Source organism: Hypomesus transpacificus, chromosome 15 (genome assembly GCF_021917145.1).
Source record: "Hypomesus transpacificus isolate Combined female chromosome 15, fHypTra1, whole genome shotgun sequence".
NCBI classification, from domain to species: domain Eukaryota; kingdom Metazoa; phylum Chordata; class Actinopteri; order Osmeriformes; family Osmeridae; genus Hypomesus; species Hypomesus transpacificus.
Window position 1 is genome coordinate 14,076,430 of NC_061074.1, and position 18,691 is coordinate 14,095,120.

Consider the following 18,691-nt stretch of genomic DNA (forward strand, 5'->3'; position numbering starts at 1 on the left):
TAATTTATAAATATATTGTGTTTGCATGTTGTAGATGAAGATGATCTTGGCAGAACCTGCTTGTAAATATTGCAACTGTAAAGTTGTATATCAGAAACAGGGTTTCAAAAACATGCCTCTGCCATTGCTTTTAGATCTACACACAGAAGAGGGCGCTAGCGTCAGTCTTATGAATGGTCTAAACTGTAGTGTCAGCTACAAAAAAGCATGTGTTAGACATTAGTTTTGCCAGTCTAACAGACTGGCTGCAAACTGCTTTCATAGACACATGATAGTAGAGAGAGTAGACAGTTTAATCAAACATAAAATAAAAAAAGAGTTAATCACAATAATGTTTTGCTAATCACTTTAGTTGTTTTTGTATGAAGAAAACAGATCAGATCTTTTCACATGTACAGATATCTTTGAGAAACTATTCAATTTGATTGGTCTTTTATGTGTCAATAGGCTCAGGCAATGTAGCTTTGAAAATATATACTGTGTATGTGTAATTGTCAGTTATATGATGTGAAAAGTATATTTCATCATACTTTTCACATTTCAAAGTGCCATGTTGGGAAACACATCTTGATGATTTGAAGCTCAAGGAATTTGCTGACAAAAGAGATTGAATAGAGACATCAATATGATTATCTCACCAACTGACGTGCTATAACTATGTGAAACAAACCGGCAGCATCGCATCCATGTCATTGTCAGCTACTGTAGTTGACCAGTTGTAGTAGCCCAAATAAGGCATTTAACACACTAAAATCCACTATTCTGGCTAAAAACAGGATTTCTTTTACACCTTGTTTGGTCAGTAAGGGAAACTAGGGAAAGAGCACTCCTGAAGGCAGACAGGCTATGCACACTCCATGACTTTCTAAATATAAAAAAACCCACCGTCTTCACAAAAGCAGAACTGGGATTATGAAAAGCAGCAGCACAAAGACTTCTTTTTGCAGTTGTGCCAACTTGTCTCTACATACAGTAAATACTGTACATGCAAAGAAAAGGTATGAAGTGGACAACAGCATGTCAGCACAAATGGAAACCACAGGATGGGATGCCATTCCAAACTTTCATGAATCAGACAGGAAGTGAAGTGTGGATGAAAGAACTCAGGAGTGAAGTTAATGTCCATTGTTCTGTTCTATATCATACACTGCTCTACTATACACTTCCAATGTTGACTCAAACTGTGTATTGCTAGATAAAAAAAAACTATGAATACTGGTTACATTTTAAAACAAAGTTATTTGTCTTACAACAGTATGCTAAAACACTAATTTAATCCTTCATTAGTCTATTTTGCCGGGTCTTTCCATGGTTTTTTCCTCTATTACCATGCTTGTGTGGACACATGGAGAAGCCTTGGAACAACCACCACAGTAATGGAGCGCTTGACCAGGAACGATGTCATGCTGTAGTTCAGTGGAAAGCTGGCTTGTGGAAACACAGGGAATCCCATCTACGTGGCTGACTCCTTCAGAATCAGCCAAGAGGGAGGGTACATCTCAGCAGATGACAAGGCCATCTTAAAAGAAAGATGAGCGTATGCATGGTGCTACACATTTCACTGTCTGTACTATTGCCTGAATTTCAAAACGCTTGAGGAAATACTTTTTAAAGCTGCTTACAGTGCATTTGTTTTGTTAGTGTGAAGTCTTTGACAGTGTTTAGGTCATGGAGTTAAAGCAGTTTGAACTTGAGAGTGATGAATCATGTCCCACAGGTGTTCCTTCCAGCTGCGCGCAAACCCATAATTGGCAGGTCAACTGTATAATTGTCAAAGGGCTGTTTCTGTCTGAGACACTACAACACTCAAAAAGTGTATTCATCAGAACTAATGATCGTGATGTATGAACATTTTGTCGATAAGTCTATTTGTCTTTTTTTTTAATATAAGTATCTACATGAAGTCATCATCATGTTTCTGAACCAGTTGGTTTAGTCTCTGCAATGAGTGGATATGTAATCATACACTCACCAGGAGGAGTCATCTATCTATGACTGAACCGTGGCTTTTCTAGAGAACTTTGTATTAGATTTGGTCAATGTTCTCAAATAAAAACCCTTTGATAGCAAAGAGATTTAATTATAAATAATGTCTGTTCATCCATTCCAGGATGGTATGCCATCTGTAAGAATCTAAAATATTTAAAAATGAAGAGCAGCATTAAAATCCCTAACCACAAGAGCCAAGACATCTGGCCTGTGTCAATGAGTTTTCACCCTTGACCTGCTATGAATCAGAACATTGTAATGGAACAAGGCTTTCAATGAAAAGCTGTGGGTGGCAATGGCAGCACCTTATACTGCTCCTTATACTGCTACTGTACAAAGGTGTATTCCTTTGAAAGGTATGAAAACAATCTGGCTTCTGTCATGCATTATTGCACACTATTTACATGATTGAAATGTAAATAAAATGTCATCAATCATGGGAATGACTTTTACAGACCAAGGCTGCTGTAACAAATATGTGTCTCTACTCGAGCTTAGAACATTGATTAAGATATCCATCACACAAGCTGCAAATCCAAATAGCACTGTAAACTGTATTGTACCTTGTAACATATAAGATTTGGATGAGATGAGTAAGATTTGGATGAGGGCATTATTTCATGACTCTAAATAGTCTGGTGTAGTATTGTACAGTTGTCAGCATATTCAATCAAACTTGAAAAAATATAAGAAGTAAACTGATCTGAAAAAAGCAATGGTACAGAAAGTAAAAGACAACTCAAAAGGAACAGTGGCCCACATTTGAAGCCACGTAGCATTACGTTGAATAACATTCTTGGGTTATTTAGGGTAACTACTAGAAGCTTTATTGCGCCAAGAAAGGTTATTTATTAGGTTCCATTTCTGCTGCTCTGGCGGTGAGTGACACTTGGCAGGATTCTGGAGCAGATAGACTGATTGTGCAACAGTCAAAGCTGATTTTTCCTGTCAAATCAAGATTTAGATGGAAAAGCATTGCTGTGATGCTCTTGTTTGAGTTCTGAACAAATGTTATCAAGTCCAACTCTACATGCTTGCACTTGCATATATGATCATTCACCATATTACCATTATTAGGGTTGGGGTTAACCACAGTACATGACAATAGTGGCACAGCTATACATTTTTCAACCCGAGATTGGTATTCGGTAGAATTAAATCAGCTCAACTAAAAATCTCAGTTTACACAGTACTGTATATCTAATCTAAGTGACACAGGATGTTTGTATAAGATGCAGGCTGGGAAATAGTGCTGCTATCCTCTTGTTAAAGGCTATGAGGGGTCAGGCTGTGGTTCTTCAGTGGGAGCGCATTCACTCATGTCAGACTTCAGTAGAGATGCGATATGTCTTTCACTAGGCCATTACACAGGATTCTTGTGCTCACAATTGGCAGGTTTTCCAACTATCTCTGAAGGTATCAGCCTCATTACACACATGGTTCATTATTAATTGTTACAGGTTAAACTCCTGAGATGCACAAGCTATAGTACCGTACAAACACAGTAAAACACAGCAGTGAGTATACAGATTCCAGAACTGGTATCCCAATAAAAATAGTGTTCAGAGTAAACACATGTAACTTTTGCCAAAGTATTTACTAAGCATTTTCTGAAAACATCTTCGTAAGTGAACACATTCAAAGAGGGTTCTTGTGCTCTGCTGACAGACAATCTGGGACTAACATTTGGTTTAGATTTGATCATTAGAGGCAGTTTAGCAGTAACTATGCTAATTAGCTCAATACTAATTCACATTTACTATACTGAAAAGAAAGCTGTTTGCCATTGCATGGCTAATGCTGTTAAATGTTCCAGTATAATGGGAACATGAAACATACATTTGTAATACAGAAGATTACTGTACGTATGTGACTATCAGAATCAGAATCAGCTTTATTCGCCAAGTAAGTTCACACAAACAAGGAATTTACTGTGGCAGGAAGGTGCATACGATAAACCAACCCACATGTGAATGGATACTTTGATATTTACAGATATTTAGATCTAATAATGTACTAGCCCAAAGCTACATAATTTTCCAGTGTTTCTTAAGCTAAATGTGCCCACATGAAAGACATTCCTCTGCCACACCCTATAAAAGACATCAATGGTGGATGAAACTGTCATTGTGATTGATATCATGAAGTGCCTAAGCTAGCAAACTTTGCCTCATTAACTCATCCCTTTGTTTCTTAATGGAAATGTTGATCCTAATGTGAAACCCTCACTACAGAAAGCGAAACATTACTTTACCATCTTATGTGGTTAAACATTCAGATTATTTTAGAAATCAGATAACAGTTATAAATCTGAACAATTACATAACATAAAGAAACCAGACACTAGCCATTTCATCCTATTGAAACCAATGTTTCAGATGTGTTGTGTTTGGATGAGAATGATGAGTTGATTGATGCTGCTGATTAGATGATTTATGTTGCCTGTAAGGACTTTGAATGCATCTAGAGGCATGTTACCTTGGAATGGAACCATTCCAAATGTTGAAAGTTACAGTACTTCCCATGTTCTGTCTGGTACGAACAAGCTTTAAAGGGATTGGCTGCACAACATGGAATTGTACAAACTGTATTTGCTCACTTAAGATAAATGATAAATATTCTTGCCAATGTACACAAACACCTTGGCCAGGGTGCTAATTACGGGGGGGGTTTTGGGGTGTCTGACCCCCTTAATTAAGACTTGGACCCCCCCAAAAGAGGTAAAAACAGGTCGGGGGGGTCGATACATGCCCTGGAGAACAAGTTGACCCCCCCTGATTGTCATTGTATAATTCGTACTCTGCTTGGAAAACACGGCTTCTCCAAAATGTTACTATTTTGCATGATAGGAACCAGATCATCATTAGCTTCACTGGCAAGTTTCATTTGATGTGCTTCAATCCTCTTGATGTTACAATGCATATGCAGAGAAAAGTAGCAGAACATGGACATCATGGTAAAGGAAAAACAAGGCTATTTCTCCCATTCAAATCCTAATATGGGTGACTACTGCCTACCAGAGAGCTGTAGATGGAGGGACACCAATTTTAAAGATGACACTCAGCCTGTTTATCAAACACATAGAGGAACTGCACTTAAGATGTCCATGGTAGAACAACAAAACAGCAATCATTGAACCAATCAAGAGCTAATCACATTGACCCATCTCCATGCTCTTCCTTAGACCCATAAGTGTTTGTAAATGCATTCAAAAAATAAAAACGCCTTTTCCATGCATTTTTCCATTCTAAAAGGATGTTTTTAACTTTACTGAATTCCTGCCCCTTGACTGTCCAAAGTTTCCACAGCTTTTGATTTAGTGTGCATGCTGGAGTCTAGCTAAGGGGACATCTGTGATGTGCATTACTGCTATGCTCTACCAAAGCAGAATAGAACACATGCTACAACATGTTGTTAATGATGAGTGAGAGTGAGGAATGAGGGCCCTGCTGGATGCTCCTTAGCTCCAGGGATGAATACAAACGACTGCCTGTCACTACACGAACCCCTGCTGAATGTTGGAAAACCTTGACTTTTCACATGCTTGAAAGACATTGTAAATTGTCTAATCAATTTTTATGGTAACTGAACCTTCAACATACAGTCCATGCAATTTACAAGTTGTATCATCTAATCAAAAGATACAAACATTAACAGGTCAAATACTAGAATACAAATATGTTATTTTTGTTGGGTTTTCTGACTGTAACGTTTATAGACAGTAAGTCAAAGTCACAGAGGCACAATTAAGTGCATGATTTTTTGCTTTTAAAAATACTAATGATTTGAAGACCATTTCAAGGTAACAAAAACGTTTTATTGGTGAGCATCACCAATCGTCTTGAAATACACAGAAGTAGCAGAACATGCACATCATAGGAAAAGGAAAAACAAAGCAATTTCTCCCATTCGAATCCTAATGTGTGTGACTACTGCCTACCAGACAGTTGTAGATGGAGCGTTTACATGTTTAGTACATGTTTTGCATCCACCAAATGGGCGACCATGGCTCAGGGGGTTGAGAGGGTCACCCATTAATCGCAAGGTTGGTGGTTTGATCCCCAACTCCTCCTGGCCATGTGTCCTTGTGGACGCCAGCGCCGCAAGGGCGATGGGAAGGCCAGCGCCTTGCATGGCAGCTCTGTCACTGTGTGTGTAAATGGATGAATGAGAGGCAACTTTGAAGTGATCTGGGTGTGCTGTTAGATGGACTATGTAAATGCAGGACATTTACCCCCTAGAAATTCAAATGAAGGCAGTGTTTGGAGCACAAATATCGTACGTTTTGAACATGTATTATATGTTTCCAAGTACAGACGTTACAGATTTCTTGAATTTAATGTTTTAAGGGTACAACATATTTTACTGAGATTTTTGGGATTTCTTAAGTATTAAATTAACTATGACCTTTTGGAACTGACTTAATTCAGGGTCTTTGAATCTTAAAATGACAATCATTGCCTTGCACTGGTGTGCTCATTGTAAGGTGCAATGTGCACATTTTCAGCCAGAACTCAATAGACAACTTTGGATCCCATTGCATGCTAGCTCTGAAACATTCTACTGTTCCAGGACCAGCTGTTTATAGTTAGCTACAGTGTATTGGCTAGATGTTGTCAGTTTTTGTTGTTGTTGAGTGTAGTGGAGCTTCTTTGAAACCATACTTTCATGATGTAGACTCAGGGTCAGACCGGGATAGTTGGAATAGTATTTAACTCCAACAAAGCTATGTTTTGCATAATAATCCAATGTAATCTCATATTAGTTTCACAGGAAATTAAAGGTAAAATACAGAATTGACAATTCTTGCTGAATTTTATTAAACCCATGAAAAACTATCCTTGTTACAAACAAAGTGCAGTATCAACTTAAACAAGAAAAACCTAATAAGATAACAGTTGTTGATTATGCAGATGATTATGTGAATTTGTTCTCCTATTTTTCGTTACCTAAAGTGTGGAAAAAAATATATATATAAAAGACTGCTATCCCAAAATGGTTTATGGATGGAATAAGCCTTGAAATCAAGTCAGCCGTTAATGTTGTGGTTGTTGTTTGAATTGTACATGTTCTGGAGATCTAGGACATCAACAATGATTATCTCTTATTTTATGCTGTGAGTCTGAGAATTAAATCAGTTAAAATGGTTGAAACACCCATGCTGACATATTTATTACACAGATTACAGTTTATTAATAAATGTTTGCAAACCACAGTAAAAATGCTACCAAAAGATATTTAACAAATGTTGCACATGAAATAGTTGGGTCAGATGGCTGAGCGGTTCGGGAATTGGGCTACCAATCAGAAGGTTGCCGGTCGATTCCCAGCCGTGCCAAATGACGTTGTGTCCCTGGGCAAGGCACTTCACCCTACTTGCCTCGAGGGATTGTCCCTGTACTTACAGTAAGTCGCTCTGGATAAGAGCGTCTGCTAAATGACTAAATGTAAATGTAAATATTTAAAACAACACAAAGTAAAAGATAAACATTTGCATGACCAGAGAATACAGTTTGTGGTGAAAGCAAAAAGCACCCATACTGATTATCTAAAACTAAGACTTAGCATCAAGTTTAGGGTGAAACTATTTCTGGTAACATTAAAAAAAAAAGATTAGATGAATCTTACATTTCGAAAAATAAGAAGCAAAATACAAACAATGACCATGCTGAGATCAACAGAGAATCTTTTAAAAAGCATTCATGTTTAAATCACACTCCTCGTAAGTCTTCTATTGCAGTATGTAGCTTGGTTTTATATATTTTGGATTTAGTTTAGTTTTTTCGACCAATGTTGAACACAATCTACCACAAATGTTTGTAAAATATTTACATTACCTGGTGATTTTTTAAATTATATTACTCCTACAATTGCTTCTGTCACCATTATAACCAAGTATTACTGAATATCAAACACAAAATAGCTGTAAGTGTAGACCTACTATGGGGACCATGGGGATTGTCTGTCTCTGTATTTTACTTTTGTGAAGTCATCAGTGTCCTGGTTTATTTATGTTCTCTCCTCAGTGGGTGGCGGGGAAAGTCTCCTTCTTTGTCCAGCTAGTGCAAAAGATCATAAAATAAGCAAATGTTGATTGATTGTCAATACAATACTTAAATTATTGTATTAACAGTAATGCACATGATACTTTAAAATGGTCATGGAATCATTATTACCTTGAACTCTTCTCCCAGTTACCCGCCTACCAGTTCCCTCTGTAGAGAAATGTTTTACATTTACATGTATTTTTTCATCAGATGCTTACATCCAATGTAACGTACCAATAATGTGTTTAGTAAGTCAGGAGATAATCAAGGACTATAAGTGTACAGTTCAAGCAGTACTTAAGTGTTTAATTCCTGTCTGCATTTTGTAAGACAAAATAGCTATAATATCTACAATTTTGCATAATTTGCAGATAAGACATGTATTAACAACGCAATAACTTTTCATGTGCTACTGTGTGCAACAACAAAAACATTATTATCATAAAAATCTGATTTTACTTTTTACACAAAGATGATATCTGCAGGTGAATCTCACCTTGAATAATCTTTGCTATCTTGTCAGGGTCCATTTCAAGCAGTTCAGGGTTACCCTGAATAGTGGAAAAATCAGAGAGGTCGGTTCCTTGGGAGGAACCATGCCCTCGTCAGAGATACTTATTTTGTTCTATACCATATTGTACATTGTATAACAGTAGCAGAGTAATACACAGTTTAAAGTGTAGGGCCTCTAATAATGTAATCCTGGTGATGGACAACTCACCTTCAATTACCCTGGTCACCTTGGTGATAGACGGTTCACCTTCTATGACCCTGGTCACCTTGGTGATAGATGGCTCACCTTCAATGACCCGGGTCACCTTAGTGATAGACGGTTCACCTTCAATGACTCTGGTCACCTTGGTGATAGTCGGCTGACCTTCAATGACCCTGGTCACTTTGGTGATAGACGGCTCACCTTCAATGACCCGGGTCACCTTAGTGATAGACGGTTCACCTTCAATGACTCTGGTCACCTTGGTGATAGTCGGCTGACCTTCAATAACCCTGGTCACCTTGGTGATAGAGGACCCTTGGAAGGAAAACATATTTTAAAATCAAACATGTACAGGAGTGTGTCTTATTTCCAGACAACCTGCCCATGTGTGCATGATGTCCCATGTTACGGCTTTACTTACTCATGAAGGTAAGGGGAATTTCTTTATATCTGAATCCTGACACATACTGCAAGTAAAAAGTAAGCAACAGAGATATTATAGTTATAGTTAAAGTATTTCCTTTTCATGTAAAGTTATATTCAGCTAATCCATTGGGCAAAACACTGAGCATTCCGATAAACTACCTGTCCAAGGGTTTTTTTAATGATAAGGTATGTTGATTAAGGTTTGTAAAATTTCACATTATACCAAATTCTTTAATATTGCAGCTGCTCCCTTCTTCATGCATGTATAATCATGTAAACCTTTTCTCGGTATGGTACAAAGGAAATCCTGCAAAACTGTGTCAAGTCCTGGCATGATATGTGGTTTCACCCTGTTCTCAATTCAATAGGCATATGCTTGCAATCTTAAGTTTGCAACTATGTTTGATAAGAATGTTATTTTTGTTCTACCACCTCTTCGTTATAGTAAGACTATTTTACTACAATACACATTTTTACTACAACAGCAAATGTATTGGACATTAATATTATTTAGAAGTGTGCATTAAATCACACTATGCTTTTGTATAGGAAAAATACCTACTACCATACTAAATAACTTTGTAAACGTACCTTTATAAAAACTTACCTTATAAATTCCATACAGATTTGTGTAGTTTGAATGAACAGGAACATGGTATTAACAAATTAAAATTCTCTAAATTTACCTTGAACTGGATGTACATGATGAGCCTTTTCAGGAGCCCCAGGAGATCCTGGCTTCCAACAGGCTGGTCTAATTACAAATGCTAGGTGTTAGCCACGTTGGCAGGTTTAAAAGCATGGTCCATGGTCCATGTCCCAGGTGTGTTCCCTGGTGTACCAACACCATGTGAAACTGTAATGGCCCCGCCAAAGCTTTGCAAACAAAGGAATTAAAACTTTTCTCACCTGCAGGATACAGAAGACTATCTGTGAAGTGAAGGACTCCATTTGTAGCCATTATATCATGTTCAGGAACCTTGATAGTATTAACCTTTATAGTATTGTTTGCCTGAAAAATAGGACAAGAACATGCATAATTTATTTCCTTGTTCTGTTTTGTTTTTCTTAGTGTTAGGGTTACAATGCTATTTTGACCCAACTAATATAAATAAATATCTATTAACATTCTTACAGAGAGCACCCGAAGATTGCTGCCCATAAGAGACTTCAAAAGGTTGGTCACTCCAGGCTCCAGACCTCCGCCAATAAAGACACCATTACTGAAGTGATAAAGTAGGACGGTCCTCAAGGCATTCATGTCTCCTGTTTATTATATAAGGAGAAATGCATTAGATGGATTAGAAGTCTAATGTTTGTTGAAATCTGTTATAGCATGTGATACTACAACTGCAGTATTAAAATTGGGCACTTCAAGACTTAAAATTAATGAATTAGTCTGAAACACTGACCCTTCAGTAAGGCTAGATCCCCGTCTCCCACACCAGCAAAGGCTTTATCACTAGGGGCAAACAGAGTGAAATCTCCCTCCTGCTTCAGCAGGTCAGTCAAGCCTGCAGCCTCCATCAGGGACAAGAATATCCTGTCAGCAAGTTTAAACAGATGGTCAGTGAAGTTCAGTGTTCCATTTTTTCAGTTCACTTGAACTGGCAACCTTCCATATCTTACTTGAAGCCTCCGTTGTCAGTGAGGATCTGGAACATGCTGGCTTGAGCAGGCTTAATCAGCATCTTCATCAGGTGGAGAGCTCCGTTACTCCCCTCCTTACTGCCTCTCACCAGGCAGGCATTCTCAATGCAGACAGCCTACAGATTATTCCATGGGTTATAATTTAAAGCAGCTGTTGGAATCTGTGATGGTACTCGATCAGCATTAGTCTAACAATTTTGTGACAAATGCCGCTTGACTAATTTAAATAGTTTTAACTTAACCAATGCTGTTCCAATGCCAAAAAATGAACCGTTGCTTTGCTTTTGCTTTGCTCAGTTATGTTAGTTGAAATTAAAATTCAGATGAAATGTGTAATAGCAGTTGAAATCTCATTCAAATAAATTACTGTATAAATATTGCCATTTAGTAAATCTAACATTTGTATTCAATAAATGTTATGAATGCATGCATGGTCTAAGACACTCTAATACATATATTTTATTTCAAACAACTTCACTGTCTAAAGATAAACATCTGACAAGCTAAATTAAATATTGATTGATTTGAAATCAACTTAATGTGGATGGTCATCTGCTCTTCAGATAGAAGGAAGATGAACTTACTGTGCGATAAACAAAGACCCTTAAGAACTTCCCTCCAATGGTCTCTAGACGCTGGCCATTGTACAACTGTCCAAGCACGATCTTTTCTTTCAGAATATGGTTCTCCAGAATAACCTTGAGATACCTCTGGTCCATTGACATAACCTCATCTGTGAGGGGAAAATTGTTGCAAAATCTTGTAGCCTTTCTTGTAAAATCTTATATGATCCATCCAGTATATATCTTGATCCAGCCATAAGTTAACCAGAGCCACGTTTTGAGCACCTGGTGTGTTTACCCACCGAAGTTGGGAAGGGGAATGTTCAGGATTGAGACATGACTCACCAGTGAAGGCTGCGTTCATCGGAGCCAGCAGAGTGTACTCAGCCTCTAGGCTCATGGCTGCAGATAGGCCCAGCTCAGAAACCATGTCACCGAAGGTGGATTGAGAACTGCCCACCAGTTCCATAACCTGCTTGGCTTTGATCAAGAATTAGACATGTCATTGTTTTTGATAACTTAATGACTTACCATGCAGATTTATATTGACTGATACATCATGACAGCTTGTAATATGTGGTGAAAGGTCAAAAAGACAAACCAGAGTCAGGCATGAGCACTTGGTCGATCAGGTGGATGACACCATTTGTGGTGACAATGTCCTTCTTCAGTACCATCGTGATACCATTGACAGTGAGGGTGTCTCCGTTGCAGCCAATCTCAATGTTGTGACCTTCAAGGGTCTCAAAGGAGGTGCCAGCCATGATGGCCTCAGAACACTGGACAGAGTTTAGGAGGTGGAAATTCAGCAGTGCTGCAAGCAAGACAAAGAACCATTTTATCTTTCTTAAGACATGGCGCGACAGTGGATTTCATGGGTTGACTTTTGTGGTCGCCTATCATAGAGGGGATGGGATCCAGACAGATTTATATGATGATAACTTAGCTAGCTTTCCACTGCCGGTACTAGCATGTCAAAGCACAGGCAGCCAGGAGATCCTTTACATCCTTCAGGCCATTGGGAGGGTTGCTTTCATGTACAAATATATTTTGCCTGATGGGGTCTGATCTGTCATCACATCGCAGGCTTGGGAATAATGTAACGGTTAGGGATTGCATAACTTTTTAATGCTCACTGAATGAGGCAGCTGTTTCCTGCCTCATCTGCCATAATGTTTAAGGGGATGTGCATGATGGATTGTGATAATAATGTTTCAAAGAGGCCACTATTGCCGTAGCAATCTAAAAGCATATTGATATGTTTTGTTTTGCCAACATTCTTTGATATACTGTACATTTGTAAATGTTTTTGTGCCACCAAAACACGATATAAAAGTGACAATGCCTGTCTTTGAAACATAAAAGTATCAATTTATCAACAGATCTTTATCATCTTTATTTATAGACTCATCTTTTGAATGAAAAGCTTTTTTCCATTACATACTTGCACAATTGTGGCAAGTTATCAGTTTGCCAACTGTCTGAGAATTCTAAATCCATAGCTTTGACTAGGGATCCCATCTGTTTTCAGTAGGAATTCTTTTTTTTCTTTTGTACTATGTTTTTTCAGGGGGCCCGTTCCAGAAAACATGTTAACTGGGAACCATTCTATTCCTGCTCTTTCATTTCACTAAGCATGATAATGAGTCTAGTAACCCTTCCACTGTTGAAGGTCCTCATGCCAGCTTGTCTTTGTATTAGAAACAGGCATTTCAGAGTAGTACTGAGTACCTAGTTGAATGTTTACCTTGGAGGACACCCTTGTCGCTCATGAGTCTTTTCAGTACATCATTGTCCAGCTTGTCAAAGGCTTCATTAGTAGGGGCAAACAAGGTGTAATGTCCTGGCTCACCCAGCTTGTCTAGCAAGCCAGAAGCCACAGCAACAGCCTAAAGGTAAAGGTCACACACAGTAGAATGTTTTCAGACAGTGCTTATGAACACATTGATGATTAAATGAGGAGAGTTAGGAAGGAGATGAGTGGAGAGAATCTTCACGACTTACACTCAGTGATGTCAGATCATCGTCAACCTCAATGACATCTTGGATGGTGTTGCCAACAGCAGTTATGACTCGATCAATGACATGCACCACACCGTTGGTTGCCACCTGGTTACCATGGATGATCCTGGCACAATTCACAGTGACCACCTGCACACAATGCAGCCTGTTTTATACAATCTGAATGCACATAACCTTTTTTTACTGTATGTGCTTAAATGTAGTCAAAGATAGACAAGACTTGCCCCATTGGAGTAGTGATTGATGTAGAGGCCCAGGTCGTTGTACATTGAGGTGACAGTCATGCCATCCCTCAGATCTTTTGTCAGGAGACGTTGGTTGGCCATGTGGTAGTGCAGGGCATTGTACAACTCTATGTTTACGTTGCTGACCAAGGCACTCTTCACTGTCTATAAGGTAGATAGGGTCATAATTGTTCTCCAGTAGAAGAAAATGTGTATCATCTGCATTTTGGTGGGAATTACCTCTTCCAGAAGATCCCAAGCGTCATTACTGGGAGCAAAGAAAGTGTAAGATCCAGATCCTTCAATTTCAACCCTCAGCTTGGAAATGTCGGAGTATTCTTGGGTTAAGGAGGCCTTCACCAATCCCAGAGTACCATACACGTGATCAATTGGGGCCACTTCAGAAAGGGTATGACACCAGAACAATAACATGTAACACCATTCTCCCTTTACACACACACAAAAGTAACAAAAAAAATCTACATTCAATCAACACCCACTCATTATAAAATCCTTTAGTGTTGCATTTTTAAATTGTGCTTTATACCCATAACCTCTACTCTTTGAGTACAGTATCACATACAGTGTAAACACCAATACACACAGTACAATACCTGCTGGGCAACCACGCAGACCATCAAGCTTCATGTATCCAGGGCAGCATTCATACAGTACAGTCCTGAAGGACAAAGAGACATGCTCTGCTATACTTACAGATTGATGGGCTGATAACGTTCATATCATTCTCGTAACTATATATGTTGCAGACCTTATTTTGAGCTGAATCATAACATTATCTTGAGTTGATTGTTTTTGGTGAGTTTAAACCCCCCCACGAAACTCTATCTGTTTCAGTAATCATACAAACAATGTTTTCCAACGATTTGGGGAAGGCCCCTGTATGTATGTCTGTCTTGACTTTAGTGACTTCTAAGTTGATTTGCAGGTTGCTGAACATCTGAGCAGATGATTTAGAAAAAAAAGTTGTTTTTTTGGCCACCCAAACGTGAGATCACATATTCACTCCTTACAGAGGAACAGGACAGCAACCCTAAATTCATAGAAACAGAAGAAGATGGGGAAAACAACAGCAGCTGCCAAAAAATACTATAGCATGTGAACCTTCAAGTCTGAACAAGTGAGAGCTATGGTAGTTGCAACAGAGGCACTGTCTGCAATTTGATATATTCCTGGACCCTGCAGATGGTCTGCAGAGTCTACATTTGAGGCCTGGAATTAATCATGAGTAACATTAAGAGTCTACACTATATTTCTATATGCTCTTCCAGAGTCAAATAGAAAAATACCTGGGTGCCAAATTGGCATGGGAGTTTGAATAATAAAGCAAATACCTGTCACTAGTTGTTTATAGAGAAACCTCCATAGAAAGAAACCTGAACGACACATTCTGCATTTCATATACATTCCATATACTTTCAATAAAGTACTTATTAAGATAATTATTGATGATCATAATGAATGACGATGCATTTTTAGATTATAAACGTAAAATACTAAAGACAAGCTTTCATACTGAAAACTGATAAATATTTGCATGTTATACGTCAAGTGTAAAATAAGTATGATTGGTTTTCAAATTGCTTGTTTCATAATAATAAAGGAAATAAAAAATAAAAAAAGGTGGATGGTGGTTGAATGTTGCCATAAACAGTTTGCCTGTTCACCAGAGACCAGACATTACTTTTGGGAACAGATTGAGTCTATGCTGAGGCTCCGAGGTCATAGCTGTCTGCCAGTTTCTCCCTCGTTCTCCTTTACTGTAAGTCCACTTCAACAGAGTGGTGGGATGGGGACACACAAGTCATGCTGTGCAACAGTCAGCAACACTATCTCCACATTGCTCTCCCACGCACAGAACAAACCCCAACCTTCCACTAGTCATGGAGCTGGAAACTACTGTTTGGTCAGCAACTTGACAAGACTCCCATTCCAATGAGAATGTACTGTATGTAAGCCAGCCATGCACACACCACTGGCATGCGGTAAATGGATAAAACCAGGGTCTGGCTAATAAAACCCTTTTCTAATAAGGAAGCCTATCATTATGGACACACACAGGACTGGAGCTAAACCATATTTTCCAGAGCATTGTTTGTGTGATGGATAAAGTACATGCATTAAAAACACATCAACCAGGACTGGGATGTTTATTTTACTAAGGGGGTACCTTGACGTGACACATATTTTACTTGATTCTATAGATACACTGCTTTTATGTGTTGGATGTGCTGGGACATAGGGAGATAACTCTCATCTGTTGTAGAAGAACTCCAAATTCATTGTTTAAGAAAGAATAAATAATAGCCTGGAGGAACCATAAAATGACACTTACGCTTTCTTTCCACAGATGGCCCCTTGGTACCAATTACGGCAAGTACTGAAGTACTTCTTCTTGGTCCCCATGACTTGCTGGAGAGCGCAGACATTGGGGCTGATGTGCACCAGGGGTATTTAAGAAAGGAACCATGAATTTACAGTGCCCATTGAACGAGCTAAAATTCCTTGCTTGCACTGGAACATGTATAGTACATTAATGTAAATATTTTAAATGGTACATAAGTAGTACATAATAGTAACAGTAATAGTCTTAATCAACCATGCATCTTTATTTATTCATACAAAAGGTGTACTTGATAGCTATATTTATTATGCAATAAAGTATTTTTATCATATCCATATTTAACTTCACTCAGAATTGCAAACATCCATACATTTGCTTGACAGCTATGAATATATTCAATGATTCCACCAGCAAATTATATTAATACCATCCTTCTACTGTGCTACCAATACCACTAATAATACAATTTTCTTACCCTTCCTTTTTAGCCCTGATCCGGCTGTGTGTCACAATTTTGTCATAAGCAGAAGAATCAGCCCTATCAAAGGCAGACAGCACAAAGAACGCAAAGGCAGCTGCAAAAAAGAGCTTCATCCTTAGTCCCTCAACTGGCCCTAACAAAACCAGAGTAATGGGAGCAGGCTTGCAGAGAGGGAGTTTAAATACCTCACTGCTCTAGAAGGATGGCAAGGAGTCAGACCAACCTCCCTCTATGACCATATATTCCTGTAGCAGCTTCATTATAGTGTGTGTTCATATTTGACACAGACTTTTTGGCCAGTCAGAATACTATTAAAATTGTCTTTGTAGTTTGTAATATTTTTTTTGTCTTTATACCTTTAGACATACTTGCATGGTGAGAAAAAAAAACATGTGGAAGCAAAGAAGGCATGCTGTCTGAGGGACATTTGTCATTTTGATGACATGCAGTTTTTTCACAGAAGTACGGAGGGAGTCACCTTTGTGAACCCCAAACTTCTGTAAGTTGTAAGTCATTTTTCCGTAACACAGAACATGTGCTCCAGATTTAGCAGCTGTAGAATTCAGAGCAGATGGAGATTGGGAATCCTCCAGATTCATGTGTGTGGCAATCTCAATTATTTGGCCACAAATCTAATCTAACCCAAACAAAAAGTGAACATACAGAGTTGGAAGTACTGCCATACTGCTTTTTTACATGCAATGTACACCACCTAGCGGTGAAATGTTACATGCTTTTTTGCTTTTCAACAATTCTGCCAAAATTCTTTGTTTTCACAGCTGATAGTACTCCGTCAGACCACATAGGACCTGATACTTCTTCACAGTGTACACATGAGAGAAATGATGGTTAATGATATTTACATTGTATATAGGGCCTCTTTACATTGCTAGTGTTTCATTAGTGCATGGCAAAGGGACAATACATTTTGAAACAAATGCAGTGAGTGCATCCAACAGCTCGGGTAAACGTTAAAAATGCTATTATTAAATAACGTTTTGTTGTACATGTTCATTTGTATAGTATGTTTATGCCTTCTTTCAGTATTGTTGATGTAAAGTTCAGATTTTCTCATTTGCATATATACAGTGCCCTCCAAAAGTATTGGAACAGTGAGGCGAATTCCTTTATTTTTGCTGTAGACTGAAAACATTTGGGCTTGACATCAAATAATGAACGTGAGACCAGAGATCAACGTTTCAGCTTTTATTTCCAGGTATTTACATCAGGATCTGATGCACAACTAAGAAAATATCACATTTTGTTTGAATCCACCCATTTGTCATGTGAGCAAAAGTATTGGAACAGATATACTTAAAACATATTTAAGTGAATAAGACTTAATATTTAGTTGCAAATCCTTTGCTTTCAATAACTGCAGCAAGTCTGTGACCCATTGACGTCACCAAACTTTTGCATTCTTCCTTTTTGATGCTTTCCCAGGCTTTCACTGCAGCCTCTTTCAGTTGTTGTTTGTTTTGTGGGGTTCCTCCCTTCAGTCTCCTCTTAAGCAGGTAAAATGCATGCTCTATAGGGTTTAAGTCTGGAGATTGACTTGGCCAGTCTAATACCTTCCATTTCTTGCCCCTGATGAACTCCTTTGTTGTTTTGGCAGTGTGTTTTGGGTCGTTATCTTGCTGCATGATGAAGGCTCTGCCAATCAGTTTGGTTGCATCTTTCCTTAAATTGGCAGACAAAATGTTTCTGTAGACTTCCAAGGTCATTTTGCTGCTGCCATCATGTGTTACATCCTCAATGAAGATTAATGAGCCCGTCCCAGAAGAAGCCATGCAAGCCCAAGCCATGACATTACCTCCACCGTGTTTCACAGATGAGCTTGTGTGTTTGGGATCATGAGCAGTTCCTTTCTTTCTCCAAACTTTAGCCTTTCCATCACTTTGGTAAAAGTTAATCTTTGTCTCATCAGTCCATAAAACTTTGTCCCAGAATTTTTGAGGTTCATCTCTGTACTTTTTGGCAATTTCCAGCCTGGCCTTCCTATTCTTCTTGCTAATGAGTGGTTTGCATCTTCTGGTGTAGCCCTTGTACTTTTGTTCATGAAGTCTTCTGCGAACAGTAGATAGTGATACCTTCACTCCTGCCATCTGGAGGTTGTTGCTGATCTCACTAACAGTTGTTTTAGGGTCTTTCTTTACAGCTCTCACAATGTTTCTGTCATCAACTGCTGATGTTTTCCTTGGTCTACCTGTTC

General features: G+C 38.5%; 1 protein-coding gene across 3 annotated transcripts; it reads right to left on the minus strand.

Moving 5' to 3' along the window:
• Positions 1-6,785: 6,785 nt before the first annotated feature.
• Positions 6,786-17,598, minus strand: postnb (periostin, osteoblast specific factor b). Of its 3 annotated transcripts, XM_047035568.1 has the most exons (21): positions 16,474-17,595; positions 15,990-16,088; positions 14,251-14,315; positions 13,877-14,034; positions 13,637-13,801; positions 13,395-13,541; positions 13,138-13,279; positions 11,992-12,204; positions 11,736-11,870; positions 11,412-11,560; positions 10,807-10,943; positions 10,590-10,720; positions 10,313-10,443; positions 10,087-10,189; positions 9,864-9,931; positions 9,173-9,218; positions 9,031-9,066; positions 8,758-8,913; positions 8,533-8,619; positions 8,166-8,204; positions 6,786-8,048 (listed from the first exon to the last, which is right to left on the minus strand). In XM_047035568.1, exons 1-21 carry the CDS (start codon positions 16,590-16,592, stop codon positions 7,999-8,001), a joined length of 2,376 nt encoding a protein of 791 aa, XP_046891524.1. In that variant the 5' UTR covers positions 16,593-17,595; the 3' UTR covers positions 6,786-7,998. The 3 variants fall into 3 exon arrangements, 2 of the variants coding, with proteins under 2 accessions (XP_046891524.1, XP_046891523.1); XM_047035567.1 differs by having other exon boundaries at positions 8,758-9,066; XR_006957172.1 differs by lacking the exon at positions 6,786-8,048 and having other exon boundaries at positions 8,177-8,204; positions 8,533-8,587; positions 8,758-9,066; positions 16,474-17,598.
• Positions 17,599-18,691: the final 1,093 nt, after the last annotated feature.